At 44.3% G+C, this 19,308-nt stretch overlaps 1 protein-coding gene across 2 annotated transcripts in view; it reads right to left on the bottom strand.

The window, feature by feature from the left end:
• The window catches only part of Arhgap26 (Rho GTPase activating protein 26), a 430,094-nt gene that overhangs the window by 59,032 nt on the left and 351,754 nt on the right, over positions 1 to 19,308 (bottom strand). For both annotated transcript variants that reach the window (XM_031365552.1, XM_031365553.1), the window contains one exon: positions 18,940 to 19,090. In XM_031365552.1, coding sequence (XP_031221412.1) covers positions 18,940 to 19,090 — 151 coding nt within the window. The remainder of the gene's footprint in view (positions 1 to 18,939; positions 19,091 to 19,308) is intronic.

The raw sequence follows: 19,308 nt of genomic DNA, 5'->3' as shown, positions 1-19,308 counted from the left end.
TAATTCCTTCACTGGGGACCCTGCACTCAGTTCGATGGATGGCTGTGAGCCTCTACATCTGTGTCAGCTATTTAGTGTCTCTGTTATCTGCCCCTGTTACCGGCCCTCTCCCTGTCAAACTCATCTTAACAGACAAGCACACACAATGGAGCCTGATGATTAGCATTACTTATAGACATGACAAGAACTAGAATCATCTAAGACAGAAGATCCAGAATCATGTAAGACAGAAGCCTCAGACTATGCCTTTGAGGGATGGTCTCTAGGTTACATAAACTGAGGTAGAAATCCCTGCCCTAAATATGGGTGGCACCAGTGCATCTGCTGGGGCTCTGGACTACATAATTAGAAGAAGGCTGGCTGAATATCAGCATTCATCTCTCTCTTCTTTGATCAGCTTACGCAATATAACCAGTGAGCTGCCTCATGTCCCTGCCACCATGCAGACGGTAAGCTGAAATGAACCCTTCTCTTGTAAGTTGCTTCTTGTTGGGCACCCTGTCACCACAGTCAGGATGGTAACTAATAAGCTGTGTGACTTATTCTGGACAACTGGAGTACGGCAAGTTAATGAAAACTTTGGTTATCCATATATATGTGTGTGTGTATATATATATATATATATACATATATATGTGCTTATACTAAACTGTAGCTTATTAAACATGTAACAAACAGTATTACATACAAACAACACATATCTTAGTTCAGAACTCTGTTGTGAAATAGAAAGCTAATGATCATTTGAGCTGCTGGAAAACAGTGTTGATAGACTTGTGAACAGGCTTGCTGTACACCTGAATTTAAATAAATAAATAAATAAACAAAAGGGTAAACACATTATCTGTAAAGCAAAGCATTGTAAAATGAAGTGTGCCTGAATACACTTACATACTGAATGACTAAAAAAAAAAAAGTCAAGTCTGGACTGGCCTATCCCTTAGTCATAGGCACTTACTGAACATATGTGAAGCCCTGAGTTTGATATCTGGCATCATACAATGTTTTTAAAAACTTGAATATACAAAAAGTAAAAAAAAAAAAAAAAAAAAAAAAAAATCTAAAACTAAAACTACAGTGACACTTTGAAAAGAGAAGACCACACTCCTTGAACTACAATAAGGTGTGACAAAGCACAATCTTATGGTTTGCAAAGCACACACAGGAAGACCACCACAAATTCAAGGGCAGCCTGACCTGCACGGTAAGTTCTAGGCCAGTGAAGGTTATAACAAGACTGCGGCTGAAATAATCAACAGCTGGGCTGAGGATGCAGCTTGGCCAGTAAACTGTTTGTCCTGAAGTATGATGGCCTGTGTTTTCCTCCCAGTATCACCAGACACACGCTGAAGTCCCAGAGAGGCTACTACACACAGAGACAGGCAGATCTATGGAAAAGTCGCAGCTTGACCTACATGGCAAAGATCTAAGCCAGTCAGAGCTCTTAAACAAAAGGTGGAAGGTGATCAAGGGCTGACCAACCCAGTTGTCCTTTGGCTTCCATGTATGTGTGCACTCACATATACACACATACACACATGAATGTGCCTGTGTGTACCTCTTGTCCCTCTCCCCACAATAAGCCAAGGAGGGCTCGAGAAACTCTTCTCTCCTACTTCTGCCTCTACTGTCTCCTGCCTTTTGCTCTTGGTACACTGGAATGACATCGATGGTCCTAGGCAGTAGGGACTGTCGCTGTTGACAATGCTGGAAGGCAAGACAGCCTATTACTGCTGCCTTAGTTTTAAAAAGATAACATGCAAGTACTATGGCTGATTTTGCTTAGTCACGTGTCTGCTGAGGTTTTCCAGTTACCATTCTAGATCATCATGAACTCTTGTATAAAACTTACATCAATGAGGAATAAAGTTCTCCATCATGGAACTCTACAAATAAAATTTAATTGCTGAAGTCTCACTGCTCCTACACCAAAGGAAAGCTTCCTAACATGTAATACACACTTCTCTGATATTCAAAGCACAATATATCAAATGAGGAAGAGGAGAGAGAGTCATACAGCTGTAATCAAAGGAGCTTTTTAGTTAAGGGGCCCATCGCACTCTATCTGGACTCTGTATTATCAATGGTTTTTATAGCATTTTACAAAGTTCTTCTGAAACTTGCATCATCAGCAAGAAGCCTTCTGCTCTGCGAGTGCAGCTACCCTTGGTGTGAGTGGGACTTCCAGAACACTAGATGATGGAAAAGCCCAGGGCCAGGTGAGAGCTGTGTGAGTGGGTAATACCTGTGACCTCAGCCTCAGATTGGCTTCAGACACTATTGACCAGCTTAGTAACTTAGGTCACCTCAGGCCCCAAGGCAACTAAACTGTCAGTTCTCCTGCCGCAAAGCCACTGGTCAACAGAGTGACCACCAACTAGTGACTTGGCTCAGCAGCAAGCTGAGCTTGAGCAGCCAGATTCTTTCTCCTGGAAACACAGAGAGGAAGCTGAGCTTTCACTGCAAGCTTTGGGTGGAAGTCTGAGGACAGTAAAGCTCTGGGATAGCACTGCGGTCACATAGGGGCCAACAATGAAAAGTTCTTAGAAAGCAGAGCTCAGCTGGAAGAGAACGGACACAGAAGGGGATAGGGAGCAGTGACAAGGGTCAAGCATCAGCACCTGGATACCAGAAGGACTGACAGACAAAGTAACTTCAGGTCCCTGCCTTCCTTCCACTGGGCCTACCTCCTGGAGTCTCTACTCAGCCTAGACCCAGCCACACACTCTTTCTATTTCCCTGCACAGAGCTGCCTAACCACACCCCTTGATCTACAGAAGTGTTATCCAACAGGACTCAAGATAGGAAGGGATTGTGGATGTCCTGGCTACACGGAGATCTTAACCGTGCTTTGCCCGATGTCTTACTAGTCCTGCTCTAGTCATATTGGTGGATGCTGTTAACGATCTTAGGAAATGGCCTCCCTTTTGACTATGTGTCAGGAAGTAGGACTCAACATTCCAGTGAAAGCTCCAAAGACAGCCCAGTGACTCTGCTACTGTTATAAGGGTAACTGTGAGCATAATTTTGTCAAGTAACCTTTATTGAGCATGTGTGTGCCAGACGCTATGCTGAGGACTTTCTGTGTGCTACTTTATTTAAAACTTACAACAACCTTGTGAATCAGATCATCATTTCTGCTGAAGGGATGAGACCAAGTAACCTACCCCTTTCAAAACAACTGATGAGAAACAAAGCCCATAGCCTAAGCTTTCAACAATATGAAAGACTGGGTAGCAAAGAGAACACATTTTCCTTTCCGTGTGTGTGTGTGTTGTGTGGTGTGTGTGTGTGTGTGTGTGTGTGTGTGTGCATGTGTTGTGATCTCAGGCTGACCAGAGGTCAACCTTAGTGTCACCTTGGGATCTGTTTCCAATTTGTTTCTTGAGAGAAAGGTTCTCACTGGGACCCAGAACACTCTCAATAGGCCAGGCTGGCTGGCCAGCAAGCCCCAGTGATTCATTTGAGTTACTTTGTCAGCACTGGAGTTATAAGTTACTGAGTTGGGACTTTTATGTGGGTTCTGGGTACTGAATCAAGTCCTCCCCAGGCTTGTGTGGCAAGCACCTGACCAATTTTTTTTACTGTGGATTTCAGGAGATGACCTGGAAGAAGGGTCACCTCCCATACCACATATATGAAATTCCATAAAGTTTTCTTTTAGGTATTTGCTCCCCCCCCAAATTTCCTTGCTGACAAACAGCTGAATACCCTTCCCATCTCTCCTCCAACATACTACCTAATATCTCAGCTTTCTGAGTTCCTGGTTATAGCCCCAGCTTTGCATAGACCCTTTTAGGCTTGTGTTTGCTGGGTGGAGCCAGGTCAGCCCCACAGTGACATGCATAGGAAAGCAATCTTCACAGAGAAGTGGAGCTGGCTCCTTAGGTGGCAAAGCAGAGGGAAGTTGAACTGATCAGAGATTTGGTCTTTTTTTTTTTTTTTTTTTTTTTTATTTACTTCAAACTGCTGTGTGTCTTCTACATGACTCCAGGACACTGTGAAACAAAGGGCAACACACAACCAGGAGGGAGTCTGCATGAACTCATGCACACTGCTCTCCTGGCTCCTGCCAATACATGGATTACATATTCAGATCCTAGGTGAGGGTCTTAGGTTTCTCTGAGTGTTTTTGCACATAGAGATCTAATCCTTCAGGAGGCGTGCCGAGTTCGGTGGTTTATACTATGAGCTTGCTTGTATAAGGCAAACCAAAAAAAAAAAAAAAAACAGGGAATAAGGTGGAAAGCTGGCTCAGGCCATTGCAACAGGGGCATTCAGGTCACGGCCAAGCAAGTCTCTGCTCTGGTTCACTGCTGGCAGTGTTTGAAGGAGCGACTCAGAGCTGGTTTTATTAAGCCTCCCTTTGTGTTGCCCCTGGAATTGGTACACAGCTGAAATTCCTAGAAGCGGAAGAAGAACCTGGAAAAGTCAACCAGGTATGCAAAGAAAAACAGCAAGAAGGGTTAGTTTCACTGTTAACAGTGCACTCAGGTAGTTGCTTTGGGCATGCAATCTAGTGGATATATGCTGAGACTCAAGGTAGAACATCACAACTGCTTGTGAAGAGGGATATTAACTGGAAACTTGCTTATAGATAAACATGAGAAGAGAGGCCTGAGCCTCACACAGAGATTTGCTTACTGAATGCCATGTAGTGGTGAGGCTCCTGTGTACTGGCATGGTGTGTAACTTGCCAAGCTTTCCTTTCCACAGACTGTCAGAAATCGATGCCATGGTCTGAAGGAGATACTGGTATAACAGAACGCTTGGTGTAGGGCTTTATAGGGACAATGAGTACATTCTGAGAGGTAGGAAGGAAGCCTTTTGGTCAAAGTTGGTTGGGTCATAAATTAAAACTCTTCTCCCCAGCTTGAAGCAAGCTGGACCAAGGCACACAAGGAAAGTGTAAACAGGGAAGCAGATGGGAGATGGCTAGAAGCCCTGCACATGCAAGGTACAGTTGTAAAGGTGCTTCATTCTGGGGAAGTGATATGAGACCGCTCTTTTTTACTGAGCTGCAGCAGTGTGCTGTCAGGTTTGTGTGCCTGATCTCCACGTTGGGGCAAAAAATAAAAATTAAAAAAATATAAGGATTGGAGCAAATTGTGTAAGCTTGAAACAGTGACCTCAGCAACAGGGTGTGAGTAAGCGTCTAACCTCCCGGGAACTGACTGTGTGTCAGACCTGGCAGATTCTAGACTAGTGAGTGTTCTAGCACGCAGTAAGAAGACATCAGCAAACACCCTTGCTCCTTCTCCCCAGGGAAAAACAAGAGGAAAGTAAGCATTCTACGAAAATATAAACATGAAAGGAAAGCAAGTACAATGTGTGTGTGTGGGGGGTGGTGTCAATGGGAGAGGGAGAGGGAGAGAAAAAGAGAGGGGGGAGAGAGAAGGGGGAGAGAGGGGGGGGAGAAATTAAATGTCTGCAGATTTCCAGGGGACATATGGAGTCTAACTGTTGTCTATGATGATCATGTCAGTCACATCAGTCACCAGCATGGGGATCTCACCGTTAACCGGTGTTGCCTTCACGATTCCCACCGTTCTTCCTGGATGTCTGACAGTTTGTTTTCACTATGACAACTGAACACTGTGAGCACTGTCATGGGATCACTAAGGTCATATCTCTTCTAACTCCACTTTCACACAAAGGGTCAAAGAAGACTGGAAAAGAGGATGTGTACAAATGAGGGACTACTTCTCCTCCAGAGGTGGACTCACAAGGAGCTGCCACCGTGGAGTCTGCAGTGTGAGGCCTAGCCTCCGAATGCTATACGATGCAGGTTTCCTCTGAGAAGGTGGAGCTCACTGGCTCCTCTGAGGAGGCCGATGAGCCTCAGCTTTGGGTCCGTCAAGCCAAAGTAGACGAGTTTGTGGGCCCTACTTATGAGGACGGACCTGTCAGGTTCACCCTGCATTCTAGCCTGTAAGTTCCACCCACGCAGACCTTCTCAGCTTGTGAATTCATTGCTGAACAAAACATCACGAACAGGACTTTCCAATTTGCTCAATACCTAGGCTGCTTAACTTTCTATGGCGGTGCCTTAGTCACGAAAGAAACAAAACAAAAATCATTTAGTGAGTAATCACAGACAGTACTGCCTCTCTTCTTACAAGGGAAGCTGAGAGGATGCAAACCTTACTCAAATATCCTCTTCCCATTAACACTAAGCAGGTGATCTCACTGTGCTGATGGCGGCGGATGGTGATGAATGCAGGTTATGTGAGCAGAGTCTCTGAGGTTACCAGGGCAACAGCTGACTATTATTGAGTAACTCTAAAGGTGTCTCCATAAAGGTCAGGAGTGAAGGCTTTTTCTCTATTATATATTCAACTTCAAAATGGAGTTTTTAGAGGAAATTGGGCAGATACAGATGGGGAAAGACAGATCGAGTGAAAGCGCTATATATAGCTCAAGATAATTGAACTACCTGTACCTGCAAGTGTTCCCTAGGCCTTGTGAGAGACTTCAGAGTAGCTGCCATGGTGAAATATACCTTCTACTTTTCTAAGTTCCAACTTCCCAGTCTGAGTATGAACTCTGAAACAGCCTTGTAACAGGGGTATAACTGAATCCCCTCCACATAGCTGCCTGAGAGGGCACTCAGCTTCCTCCATAACAGATGTCCTGTGCTGTTCCAAGACACTGCTTACCAACTTAGAGCCCTAGAGAGAAGTCACAAGTCCCCAGGAAGACTGAATCAACAGGCTGAACTTCATTTATAATACCCTTAGAGCAGTGCCTTTCTGGCACATTGTTCAAGCCACTTGTCTCTTCGCTCCTAGGATTTAAAGGCTGAAATAGAGCTACTCCTTGTAATGACATACTACAAAGTTTTACAAGCATGAATACAAGGTGATTTCAAAACTAAGTTTATCTATTTCTAACTGTGCTTTTGACCAAAAACAACACATGTAAAAAAATAAATTTGCTCACTGTGTATGGGTGTTGAAATGAAAAGTTGTTCTTTCCACTGCAAACTCTCAGCCCATCTGCTTCCATCTGAGACAACCAGACAGATCCATTCCCCTGTATCTTCCCAGAAAAATTTCAGACATGTACACATACCTGTTTATGTCTGTACCCGTGGGCTCTTGCCTAACTAGTATTACATAATGTACGTAAATTGTTTTCAAATCTAGCAGTATATCAAAATCACGTAAGACCCACCCACATCAGTTAATGGACCAACTAACTGTGGCACAGGGCCAGACTGTCTTTGTTGGTTACCCTTTCACCTAAGGATTCTAAGGTGATGCTGTTAGGAGGATGGCTTATAAGCCACAGTCATCTTGTTCTGTACCTCGTTCTCATTGAGTACCTCTGCAGGCTGTTGGGTACCAGTACACAATAAGCACTGACTCCCTGTCCTTCACGGGCTATGTTTCTACCCCTTGGTATACTGACATCTTTCATTGCTGGCATCCCTGCTGTTTGTACAACCATGCTGACGGTGTGAGTCACCACTCCAGATACCTTCTCCATTTTGCAGTCGTCCCTGGGAGCAGCCAGCATGGATCTCAGCAATAGAGCCTCTGCACCCTCTGGCTTCCCAAGTTCACCAGTAAAGTCCTTTGCAAGACTATCAGGAGAGAAAGTATAGGGCCCAAGCAGGTATTCTAGTTCCTTGAAGTAATTTTCTATTAGCTGTGTCCCTTGACATGGGTCTCTATCCCTTTTGCGGCTCTATTTAATTTTCCTCACTTCTGGGTTCTGATACTGTATTAGCTATCTGTCTAAATACCCAACAAAAGAAATGAAAAGAAGGAAGGGAGGGAGAGAAAGAGACAAGGAAAGAGAGATGAAGGGAGGGAAAGAGGGAGGGGAAAGATAAGGAGGAAGGAAGAAGATATGGAGGGTAGGAAAGAGGAAGGAAGGAAGAAAGGGAGGAAGGAGAGGAGGGAGGGTTTATTCAGGCTCACAATTTGATGATATAGTCTATCTATTGTAGCAGGAGAATCGTGGAGGCAAGAGCCTGAGGCAGCTGGTGTCATTACATCTGAGTCAGGAAGCCGAGAACGATTATACTAACACAACTCAGTTTCTCCTTCTCATCCAATCAGAAATCAGCCCATGCAATGACCTCTCCCACACCCACGGGTGGATCTTCCCATCTCAATTAACCTCAACTACAAAACACCTTACAGACAGCACCTGGATGCATGTCTTCTAGGCTGTTCTAGATCTTGTCAGGTTGATCATCGGTACCAACCATCACAGGTACCACTGTCCATCCTGTCCCCTCAGCCCCAGGGTAGTGACTGGTTGGGGGTCACTATGTCCTGTACTAACTAATGTGACTCTTCTGCAATAATGCCATTATAAAGAACCCCTCCTTGAATTATGCTGTTTTAGTTATACTGATGTCACTTCTTAGGACCACAAACATTCCTTTGGACAGACACCTCTACCAGTCTCTCTCTGTGGATGGCATCATCCCTTTTCCCTGAAGATATGACTTTACACAGGGCAAGTAGAAGCAACCGGGCCGTATTTAACGCAACCATTCTAACTCTCTTCAAGCACTTTTGACAATATCCAATGGAGCCACCAGCTGCCTTCAATTTATAAAGAGAATTTGTGTCACCACGAAGGCAGTGTCTGTGAGAAGCACACTGCTTCCTTGTGAAGGGAGCTGGGAGGCACTGGAAGAGAAGCTAACGAGTTAACGACTAAGGTCCCACATTTTAGAATGATTTTTCTTTACAAATTGTTTTGCTTTTTGCCATAATGGCAGTTAAATTAACACAGAGTCAGAAGCTGCAGAGGAATTCCTGAGGCTAAATTATTCCCTGGTGAAGACTTGAGACTGCAATTAGTTTCTAACCTAATTAGTGTAGTTCCAGTTGGCTCTACCCAGAGAAACAACATGGTAGGTGGCTTGACAGGGCTCCTCTGGGGAAACACGTACATCTGTTGGCTGACTTTGTACAAATACCTTAAAGCCTATCTTGTAATGGCATTTTTCTATGGATTCCATTTTTCTTTATTATTTACGTTTAATTTAGTATTAGATATTTCATTTCACTTTTAAAGTTGTCTCAGCATTTTTAATCTGGGCTTCTTTGTCATCATCAGAATCAGAATGAACATAAGAGTGCAGAGAGCATGTACTGTCACTGAGCAAATCAGTGCTTGAAAACTGTTGGCAAGGGCAAAGGGGAAGGTTAAAAATGTCATGTGTCAGGCTGGTGGTACTGGATGCCTACAATCCCAGCACTTGGAAAAAAGGAGGATGAAGATATTCACAGCTATGAAGATACAGAATTGAATTTCTGCCTGGGCAGCATGAGATCCTGCCCCAAAATAACAAAATCAAGAACTCATGTACCATGTGCCATATTGCTTGTCAACATGGATATGTTCTGAGAAATACACTGCTAAGTGACATCACTTGGGCTATACAATGTCACTAGGTAATATAATCTGGGACCATCAGACTGCCACAGATGCTACTTCTTGTGGCTCACTGTCTATGAATTATACCAGAAACTGATATTATTGACTGCTTACTTTGAACCATGGAATTTATTGTTATGATAGACTTATTCCTTATCTTATCTACCTTGAATATAGGTATTCCTTTTGTTTGTTTGAGACAGGGACTTTCTATATAGGTCTGGCTACCCTTGAACTCATTATATAGACCAGACTGGCCTAGAACTCCCAGAGATCCATCTGCCTCTGCCTCTCCACTGATGGGATTACAGGTGTATGCCACCATGCCTGGCTGAAGGTAGGCATTATCTATTATCAGTTCACAGACAAGGTTTAGGTCTGAAAGGGTAAGTAATATGGCTCAACGTTGCAGTCAGAAAATGGCAGAGCCAAGACTTGACCTCTTGATAGAGACTGAAGCTACTCGGTTTCTCCACTCTCCACCCTTTCCTGCAGTTTGGGAAACACTGGCTCTCAGATTCTCTTCATGATCATGAAGGGTTACCCCTTTTAGAATTGCGTACTGTGAGAACTGTTCTGTCAATACCAGCATCCTGGTCTTGTCATGTCATACACAGTGAAGGGTCAGTGAAAAGAACTGAATGTGCTCAGATTCATCCACCCTCTCTCTGATCAAGAAGCATGCATTTGAGACTGGCTGGCTGGGCATCCTTGGGGAAATAGAAAATGCTGCATTGGTGACCAAATAAAGGTCCTCTGAAAGCAGTCCAGCCCTTTCTTTACCACATAAGGTGTACTGACTTCAGCCAGGGCACAGGCTTTGCAAAGTCCATTACTGTCAGCCCTGCACAATGTGCCAGTGTCGGGATGATTCAGGCTTAGCACCAAGAGCCTTGCAATGAGCTAAACCATGATTTTATTTTCATGGAAGTCCGGTAGCCTCATGCCCTCTGTCACTGCCTGAGGTGATTCTCAGACTTTAGCAAGGTCAGAGTTACCTCTGAGGTTTGGAAAAGCAGAGACTGCTGGGTACTTTCAGCAGAGAGGTCTGGGGTAGGTGTCTGTGAGGGTGAGCCTCTGTACAGAGCTAAGACTGTACCAGGAGACCTGTGTAACCGAGACCAAATGAAGCCTCCGGAAGATCCCTGAAGAGCTTCAGATCTCCTTAACACAGGGAAGGGGGTACAAACAAGATCCTGGGACTCTGCCCAAGAAAGCATCTGCCTTCCAGAGTCACTGAACTTTGTAAAAAGAACTTCAATGTAATTTAGTTTACCCAAGGTAGAATGAATATACTTAAGAAATCCCCATTATTTATTTATATATGATTCCAAATTAACCCTAAGTGGGAAAAAAAGGCACAGCAGAATCCCTTCCAAGTCCCCTCAGGGGTACAAAAGTGCTGAGAGCCAGGGCAATCCTTTTCCCCAGATTCTTAACACCCACGTACCCACAAAATAGAGTGCCAGAAGCCATCCGAGGACAGCTAACTCAGATAAAATCCATTCATTCAGACTCTTAATTATAAACCCTGAAGCTTGAAGCATGCACTGTACTGTCAAGGCAAATTTGGGAAATGATTTTAGATGACTGAATCAGATTAGTAAGTCTACAGAAAAGACTCAGATACTTTATATATTTTAGTTTGTAATGGGGAAAAGAAAAAAAAATCTGTGTGAAGTGAAGCATTTTTCCATTCGGATTCTCATAGTCCTGGAAACCAGGGATGTGGTGGGCACCCTCCCAGTGCCCACCCACTCCTCCCACACTCCTCTGCTGATAGGCTGGAGGGATCCAAATGCTGCTGACTGTCCTGGTGCATGGGAAAGAGATGCTGCTGTGTCAACAAGGGTAATGGCTGCCTCGAGCCGTTTTTTATATTATAGAAATGAAGACCAGCTAGTAACCAAAGATATCTACCCATAAAATTCAGATGGGTCCAACCAGGCAGGAAGGTACACCCTAAACAAGGGAAGCTCAACAGGATTTCCAATTAGGGAGTGATATCTTGTATAGGAAAATGGGAAAAGGAGACAGCAGAAAGATGGTTTGGAAAAAGACAATAGGCCACACCGGTAATATCCTCTAGCCATGCCAAGACGATATGACCTTTCACTCAAGGGGTTACAGCCTTTGCAGCCCCAGGAGCTCACAGAAGCAGAGGAAATTTCAGATAGGTCCCAGATAGAGCAGGGCCTAAGCGGGAGTCACCAGGTCCCAGATGGAACAAGGCCTAAGCGAGAGTCACCAGGAAAAGGCTGCTCAGAGTGCAAGTTATTCCCCACATTTTACAGGCCGAAGTCTGCAGAGACAAAGACACCTCCTGCCTGCACACAGGCAAGGGGCAGCATCTTCCATCTAAACAGCGAGATCTTTCTCTACAGAAGGCCGGTGCAGCCAGAGGAAAATTCCTCTCTCCAAAGTCCACAATCCAAGATGCGGCTAACAACACGCCTTTGGGAAAATCACAGTTGTACATTCTGGTGTAACTACCTTGGCTTACAACAACATTGAGAAGAGGCTCTTTAAAAATGCCATTGATGAACACTTGTCTAATGGCTGTGATTCATTTTGTGAATCATTTCTTCTCAACTGACAGCAGTTCTGCACATGCTCACTGGGCAGCCTATGGGATTTGGAAGGTTTTAAACTCTTTTCAGGAATAGGAGTGTCTATCCAAGGCCTTGGGTTAAGGTGTTCAGCCCTCCTTGCAGGATCAGATTCTAAGCAAGGGATTGCTGGGGGAAGCCAAGCAAATGAGGAACATTTTCCCACAAAACTAAAGTGTATATCAGAGCTGCAGGAACAGAGAGAACAGGCTGTGTGTGCAGAGGGAGGAGGGCTCCAGAATAATACTAAATCGACACTGCTCATAGTAGGAATTCAATATGATGATCAATCTCACTAATGTTCACACCACCTTTCCATGAGGGTAAAGTCACTTTATTTTTCAGATGTAGAAACTCAGAGAGAGAGAGAGACAAAGTCACCTTCCTCTTGTCCTTCAAACCTGTCTTCATTACTCTCTGTGGGCTTTCTTCTTCACAGAACTCATTTTTTTCCCTTTCTCTATTTCCCATGGAATGTAAAAACCCACAGAATCAAAAATCGCCTTGCTTGTTTTTTATTTCAGAGGAGGGGTGTACTGGTGTTGAACCCAGCACCCGGTGCAGGCTAAGCACACTCTGCTGCTCTCTCTGTCTCTTCCTGGCATCCCCTGCCCCTCTGTTTGTAAATGACTAAGAAAGCCTGCCCACAGGAGGTATTCGGCTGATGTTGGCTGAACATACAGGTGGCCAAATGAGTAGAAGCTAAGTAAAAGTGTGAAGATCTCTTCCTGAGGAAGCCTCCCTTAATGTCACAGAAGGCAGGGAAGTCTGGAGTGCTTCTGTGGAGCCACTCTACCCAGAAGCGGGCTGCATAAGCCTCTCCAGAGACCACTGGCCCATGGCTTGCTGGCCCTTGTGCATGAGGTCAGCTGACTCTAGCAGACGGACTCTGTTAAGTATTTAGCATGTGCACATCTTCTAGGTCAATGGAAACAATTAGGAAATGCTTATGTATACGTGTGTTAAGATGAAAGATGAAAAAAATTCATCTTACTTGTGAGGTTACTGGCCAGAGTTATTTTGGGGAAAGGGAGTAAGGACCACTTAGACAGCCAGAATGCCCAGGCCAGCCTGTGCTGTGGGTGTAACTGTCCTCTGAAGGCCTTTTCAACCTTACCCTTCTCTGTATGCCTGGGCAGTCGGAAGGAAGCATGTGCCTAGGAGTTTCTAACTCAGGGCATTAATTGGTAAGTACTATGTTACTCAGTATTTGTTCACTTCCCTTTAAAAATGTCACTGTCTTCTTATAAGCACTGGGCATCTTTGGGAGTCATCTGTAAGCACCTACTGAATAACCTGCATTCTTGGATGTGTCCTGGTCCCATTTCCCCACAAGGCCCCAGGATTGAGGGGAAGTGTGTGCAGGGCTATGGGCTGGTATTTTGGGCCAATCTATGTTGGTGCCAGAATGAAAACCTAAGGTTTCTTATTTTCCATTTCAGTGGTTGAGCCCTCCTCCTTATTGGCTTCAACTGTTGGGCCCCAGATTTTATTTTGTTTCTTAATGTCTTGGAATCTCAGTATGGGATATTTTCTTTAAAGGATTCTAAAATCTGAGACACAGCACCCTGCTACAAGCTAGAATGTTTCCACGTGTTTCTATCTCGCCATGTATCTCGGTTCGACACGGCACTAGGTGATAAAACCACAGGCCTTGCATTAGTTAACTACTGCTGTTTATTAAACCACTCTTAAACTTAATGGTTTAATACAACCATGACACATGATTCATCACAAACCTACGGGCAGCTTTCCTGTAGGTCTTGCCTGGACTAATCCACGTGCCTGAATTCAAGAGGCTGATGGCCAGGGGTGGGGTTGGACGAGACACTGGGCTTCTTTAACACCCAAAGTTAGACCCACTGGTGTACATGATAGCTGGGTCCCAGGGGCGTGACATCGAGAGCTACGAGGCATTTTAGCCAGGGCTTGGAAGTCATTCTGAGCCAATTTTATCTCATCCTATGGGGGCACTTAGCATAGCCAGATTCTGGACTCTTAGCTTTTGAGAAAGGCAGCAAAGATCCTGGCCCTCATCTATTCTATCAAAGGCCTACAAGAGGGGTAAAGAGTGAAGCAGGTCATCTCCTGTCAGGTTTAACATGGGTTACATGTAGACAGTCTTCCTTTTGATAAGAAGTTGAAAATCTGTACTTTTAAAAAGTACATGTTAATGGATTTTTTTTTAATTTTAGAGAGGTGCGGGACTTACAGAAAAATCACAAGTGACGTGTCTTCTTCTCTCCAGTTTTACCATCTTGGTGCAGTATCCTTGCTCTAATGGATGACGCAATACCGGTACCGTACTATTAGTTAAACCCCTAGTTTATGTTTCGATTCACCCTTTGTGTTCTATAGGTTTTACTGATTTTAACAAACACAAAGTATCTTGTGTCCACCACTAAGGTGCTCTATCAAACAGTGTCAGTGCCCTGAAACTAGATCATCCCTCTCCCTGTATCTCTGGCAGGCACGAATCATTGTTACTGACTCCATAGTTCTATATTTTTCAGGAAGTCATATAGTTGGTATCACACTGTTGAAGTCTTTCCAGACTAGTTTTTTTTAGCAGAACAATATGTGTTTAAGTTTCCTCTGTACCTTTATCACAATGATGTATTTTGTTTATACTTATTTATATTTTTATTTACTATACTTTTGCGCATATGCATGCTGGTAAGGACACCTTCCCAGAGTTGGCTCTCTTCTTCTACCATGTGGGTTTCTAGCTCAGCACTCACATCATTAGACCTGGTAGTGAGTACCTTCACCCACTGAGACATCTCTCTTCTTCTACCATGTGGGTTTCTAGCTCAGCACTCACATCATTAGACCTGGTAGTAAGTACCTTCACCCACTGAGACATCTCTCTTCTTCTACCATGTGGGTTTCTAGCTCAGCACTCACATCATTAGACCTGGTAGTGAGTACCTTCATCCACTGAGCTCCAGCTTCGTTCTCAGGCTCCAGTTCACATCATTTGGTTGTTGAATGACAGTTCATGTGGCTGAGATGCTACACAATGTACCCACTAACATCTACTGACAGATCTCCACATTGCTTCCAAGCTTTGGCAATCGTGAATCGGGCTGTTAAAAATCCCTGTGGATGTTTGTGTCTGTAAGTTTTCGTCTAGCTTGGTGAAACACCAAGAAGCCTAACTTTGGCCATATGGTGAAGCATGCTTAATTTTGTAAGAGGCACAGGGTTTCTTCCCCAGTGAACATGCTACCCTGTGTTTCCACCAGCAGCGACTTGAAGCTGCTGCCTCTGCCATCCTCACTGACAGCGTTTGTTCTGGGATGTTGGCTGTGTATCTTTGGCTTTCATCTCCCTGTGACATATGATGGAGTCACTTTTCCATTTACTTATTAGCTATCTGACTATTCGTCTTTAGGGAGGTATCTTTTCAGACTTCTTGCCCACACTTTAGCTGTGTTTCCTGTTGACTTACCCTTGAGTTTTATGAGATCTTTGTATGTCTTGGATACCAGTCCTTTATCAGATATGTGTTTTGCAAATTTTTCCTACTCTGTAATTTATTCTTTTGTTCTCTTGGCTTTATTTTTTTATAAGTTTTAGTTTAAAGGAAGTTGTAACAAAAGGAAGTTGTAACAACAAGGTTTCTTTCATATATCAAGCATTTGGGGCCGTATGAGAAAAGCCGTCACTGCCACGAAGGTCATCCAGGTTCCTCATAACTTAGCATTTTATACTCAGAACTGTAACCTACCTGTAGTTAATGTATATGAAAGTAGAAGATTTGTGTCTAGATAACGTTTTGTTTTTAATATCCATGCCCAGAATGAAATATGGATTTCTAATATACAATTTCTTGGCTTTAAATGTTGGCTAATTGCCTCCCCCAACCCAGCAATTTCCCTACGGCACACCGGTCAGTAGGCTGTGTCAGTCTATGCTGGATTAACTGGACTTCCTCGTGCAATCCGTCTAGATCTTCCCTAGCATCTATCTTGCTGGTACTTTCCCTGCCTGTTACTTTCTCTTTTCTCATTACTTCCATCTGATGGATGTGACCAGATCCTCAGTTTACATCAATTTTGAAAACACAAGCCGTGAGTCCCATGCAGCTCTGCTCATGCCCAGTCTACCCTTTCTTAGCCTGAGTATAAATTCAAGAAGGACAAGAATTCTGCTCTTCTGGTTTACCCTAAGTAGCTTTACAGAGGTCTGAGTGCAAAATAGGCTCAACAAGATTTATTGACACTTGCAGACTATCAACTGCTCTTTGGTCCTTGGGAGAAACCCGGCTACTGCAGGAGGTCAGGTAAGGAGCTGCCCAAGATTGATACACAGCAGCCATGGCCTAGCAAGGGTGAACTGCTGGCAATGCTGACTTGGATGTTCAATGTAGCTTTATGCTCACACCAACAAGACGGCCTCCATGTCCTGGGAGAACTAAATGAGCCATCTGAGTAACAGATCATGAGTAATAAACATGTTTCTTTCATTATGATTTCTACATGGTCATGATGATCAACCAGCGTGTTATGAAAAAAACAAGGGGGAAAATGAGAGAACTAAAAAGAGCAGGTAGTTTCCTGGTGACGTGATCCTTACATTATACCTAATTAATAGGCAGAGGAATGGTAATCTTCCGCCCCCACTCTGGCCACATTTTGTTTCCATCTGTATCACATGTCTCTAAACAGCTCAGAAGGAACAAGGATGGAGAAGTGAAGGGTGGGTTGTGACCCAGCCCAAGCACCACAGCACAGAGCGCTGACAGACATCTGAGAAGCAATTTGCTTAAGGAAAGCAGTGACATCGGCTTGTCAGGACTACTTGACTGCCATCTGCGCTCCACCCAAGCCAGTTCTAGGCTGAAAAGCTGGAAGGCAGGAATCAAGGGCATGCTTTGAGCTTAGCAAATGGCCAATGAAGCTGCTACCGAGTTTCTAAGGACTTTAGATAGCCTTCACAGAGGGATGAGCAAGCCAGGTACCCTGCTGGCAGGTCCACTGCATTTGTCTTCCTAACATCCAGATCAACAGGAATGAGCCAGTGACTCACTCAGCCTTGGGACAGCAGCCTTGTGGGAGATAGAGCTAGAGTTATTCCAGCCTCTGCTAAAGACAAACAAGTACAGCTATTCCTGATGTCATCCTCCATTCACTGGAAAAGCCCTGAATCTAAACTAGGAAATCAATCAATCAGTCAATCAATACCTGTGGATTTCATGCTAAATGATCCCAATAAATGATAAAAAAAAAAATAAATTACATCCAGATACCCTCAAGATATGCCAAAGGCCCCTTCTCCAGCCCAGCTTACAAGACTCATCCCCTTTGCATTTAGCTGCTAAATGATCTCTTGGTACATGCTGTACTCAGTGACTCAGGGGCCGAAGCTACCAGCTGCTAGAAACAAAGATTAAAGACCACTGGTTGGTGTTGGTTGGGAAAATCAGATAGAGTTTCAGCTTTGCTCATACCACGCAAGGAATGGCTGTAACCATATGCTAGTTCACTAATTTAAACAAAAAGGAACTGAGAGGGCCAAGGAAGGAGTAGGGTAGGAAGAAGAAACAGGGAAAGGGGTGGTATTATGGGGGGGGGTGGGCCTGAAAGAGGAGCTTAAGGGCTAGAGAAGCAGGTGCACAAGAGCTCGAGAAGGCATACAGCAAGTCTAGCTATGGAGAAGCAGAGGAGGCTGTGTACAAGCTGGAGAAATTCAACTATGCTATGCTCCGGAGACTCTGGTGAAATTCTTGGTGAACACACACACTATGCATGAGACAGAATGCCAGCAATTAGACTTCCTGGATGTCATGCCTTAAGCTGCCCACAACTAAGACGAGCCCTACCTTCCTTGGTTTTAGGTTTCACCTCAGGCTGTAGCTACATGTTTACTATAAACACTTTAGAAGTCTGCTTTGGCGTTGTTTTTCTTCTTAGGCATTTAATAACCCTTAGTTTGTTCTAAAACCAATACTGGGCCCATTTTGTGGAAAACACATATATCTGAAGTGGAGGGGGACCTTAAGATGCTATCCACAGAACACCACGCTGAGAGACAGGGAAAAGGTGATGCTGTCCTGTGTCATCCTGAAGTTGGTGTCTAACCGAGAGAAACAACTGCCTGCAGATAGCCTGGGGCTGAGGCTCAATCTGTTTTCACTAGAGAAAAGCGAAGTCAACAGCTTCCGACTCTTTCTACAGCTGGCGGCTGAACATCCAGCTGCTCTGGTCAAATCTCACGTTCTTTCTGCAAAGACCCTAGCTGACAGGATTTATGGGGTGGTCTAAGAAGCATGCTAAGCAATGTGTGCTGAAGTCACAAGACAGAACTTTTCTGGCCCTGGTTGAATAGTTTCTGGGGAAGACTAGACAACTATCCCCAATACTTTCTCTTGGCTACAAATGCTCAAGGCCCCAGATGGAATAAAAAATGAAATGGCTCTTTCCTTTTATAGTCTCTAGCGAAAGGTCACAATTATACTAAGGTTTGAGAACGAGAAGACACACAGGGCTGCTCCATACCAAGTGCTTTTCTGTATGGAAGCCAACAGAAGTGGCATCAAACACTGCCAGCTTTGTCAGGGTATGGAAAACTGAGACAACGTGAATGAGCAAAATGGACCCGCTTACTCATCTGCTAAGCTCCTTGATGTTGTAACTCTGAAGAAAATCGCGTTTCATGTAGCTAGCACAGGCAACAGCCATCAGCAAAGCCATCTCAGCAGAACAGTGCTTCACAGATCAAGGCTAAGAAGCAGTGTGTTAGGATGCTCCTTTGTGCTGATGATGCTTAGAAAGAAACCACAACAAATCAGGCAAGTTCCAAGCTCAGGGAGAAGGTGGGAATCGTGTTCACAGAACAATAACCCAAAGTCAGGCTCAGCCAGAGAAATTCTGGTAGGACAGATGTTGGAGGTCGGTGGGTAGGAGACGGTCGTACTTACAGGGAATTGGGCCGAGCAGATTTGCCCACATCCAGGTTTGAGTCGCTGGAATTCGTATTGGGCTGCAGGCTGCTGCTGGAGTTAAGGATGCTGTTTGCGCTTGAGGAGACTGATTCCACACTGGAGTTGATGATGCTGTTCCTCTGCTCCTCTGAAGAGAAAAATGACCCAAAAAAAGTCCCATGTGAATGCCAAAAGAACAGGGAGAGGTTGCTCCCACACATACAACAGTTTGCAAATATAGAGACTAACTTAAAATATCTGATGCTTTGAAAAAGTACAGAGGAGCCAGGCATAGTAGCATGTGCCTGTGTTCTTAATATTCAGAAGGTAGAGGCAGGAGAATTAGGAGTTCAGTGCCAACTTGAC

Source organism: Mastomys coucha, unplaced genomic scaffold (assembly GCF_008632895.1).
Source record: "Mastomys coucha isolate ucsf_1 unplaced genomic scaffold, UCSF_Mcou_1 pScaffold13, whole genome shotgun sequence".
Taxonomy (NCBI): Eukaryota; Metazoa; Chordata; class Mammalia; order Rodentia; family Muridae; genus Mastomys; species Mastomys coucha.
Note: the sequence above shows the minus strand (reverse complement) of the source record. Positions and strands in the feature narration are given on the sequence as shown.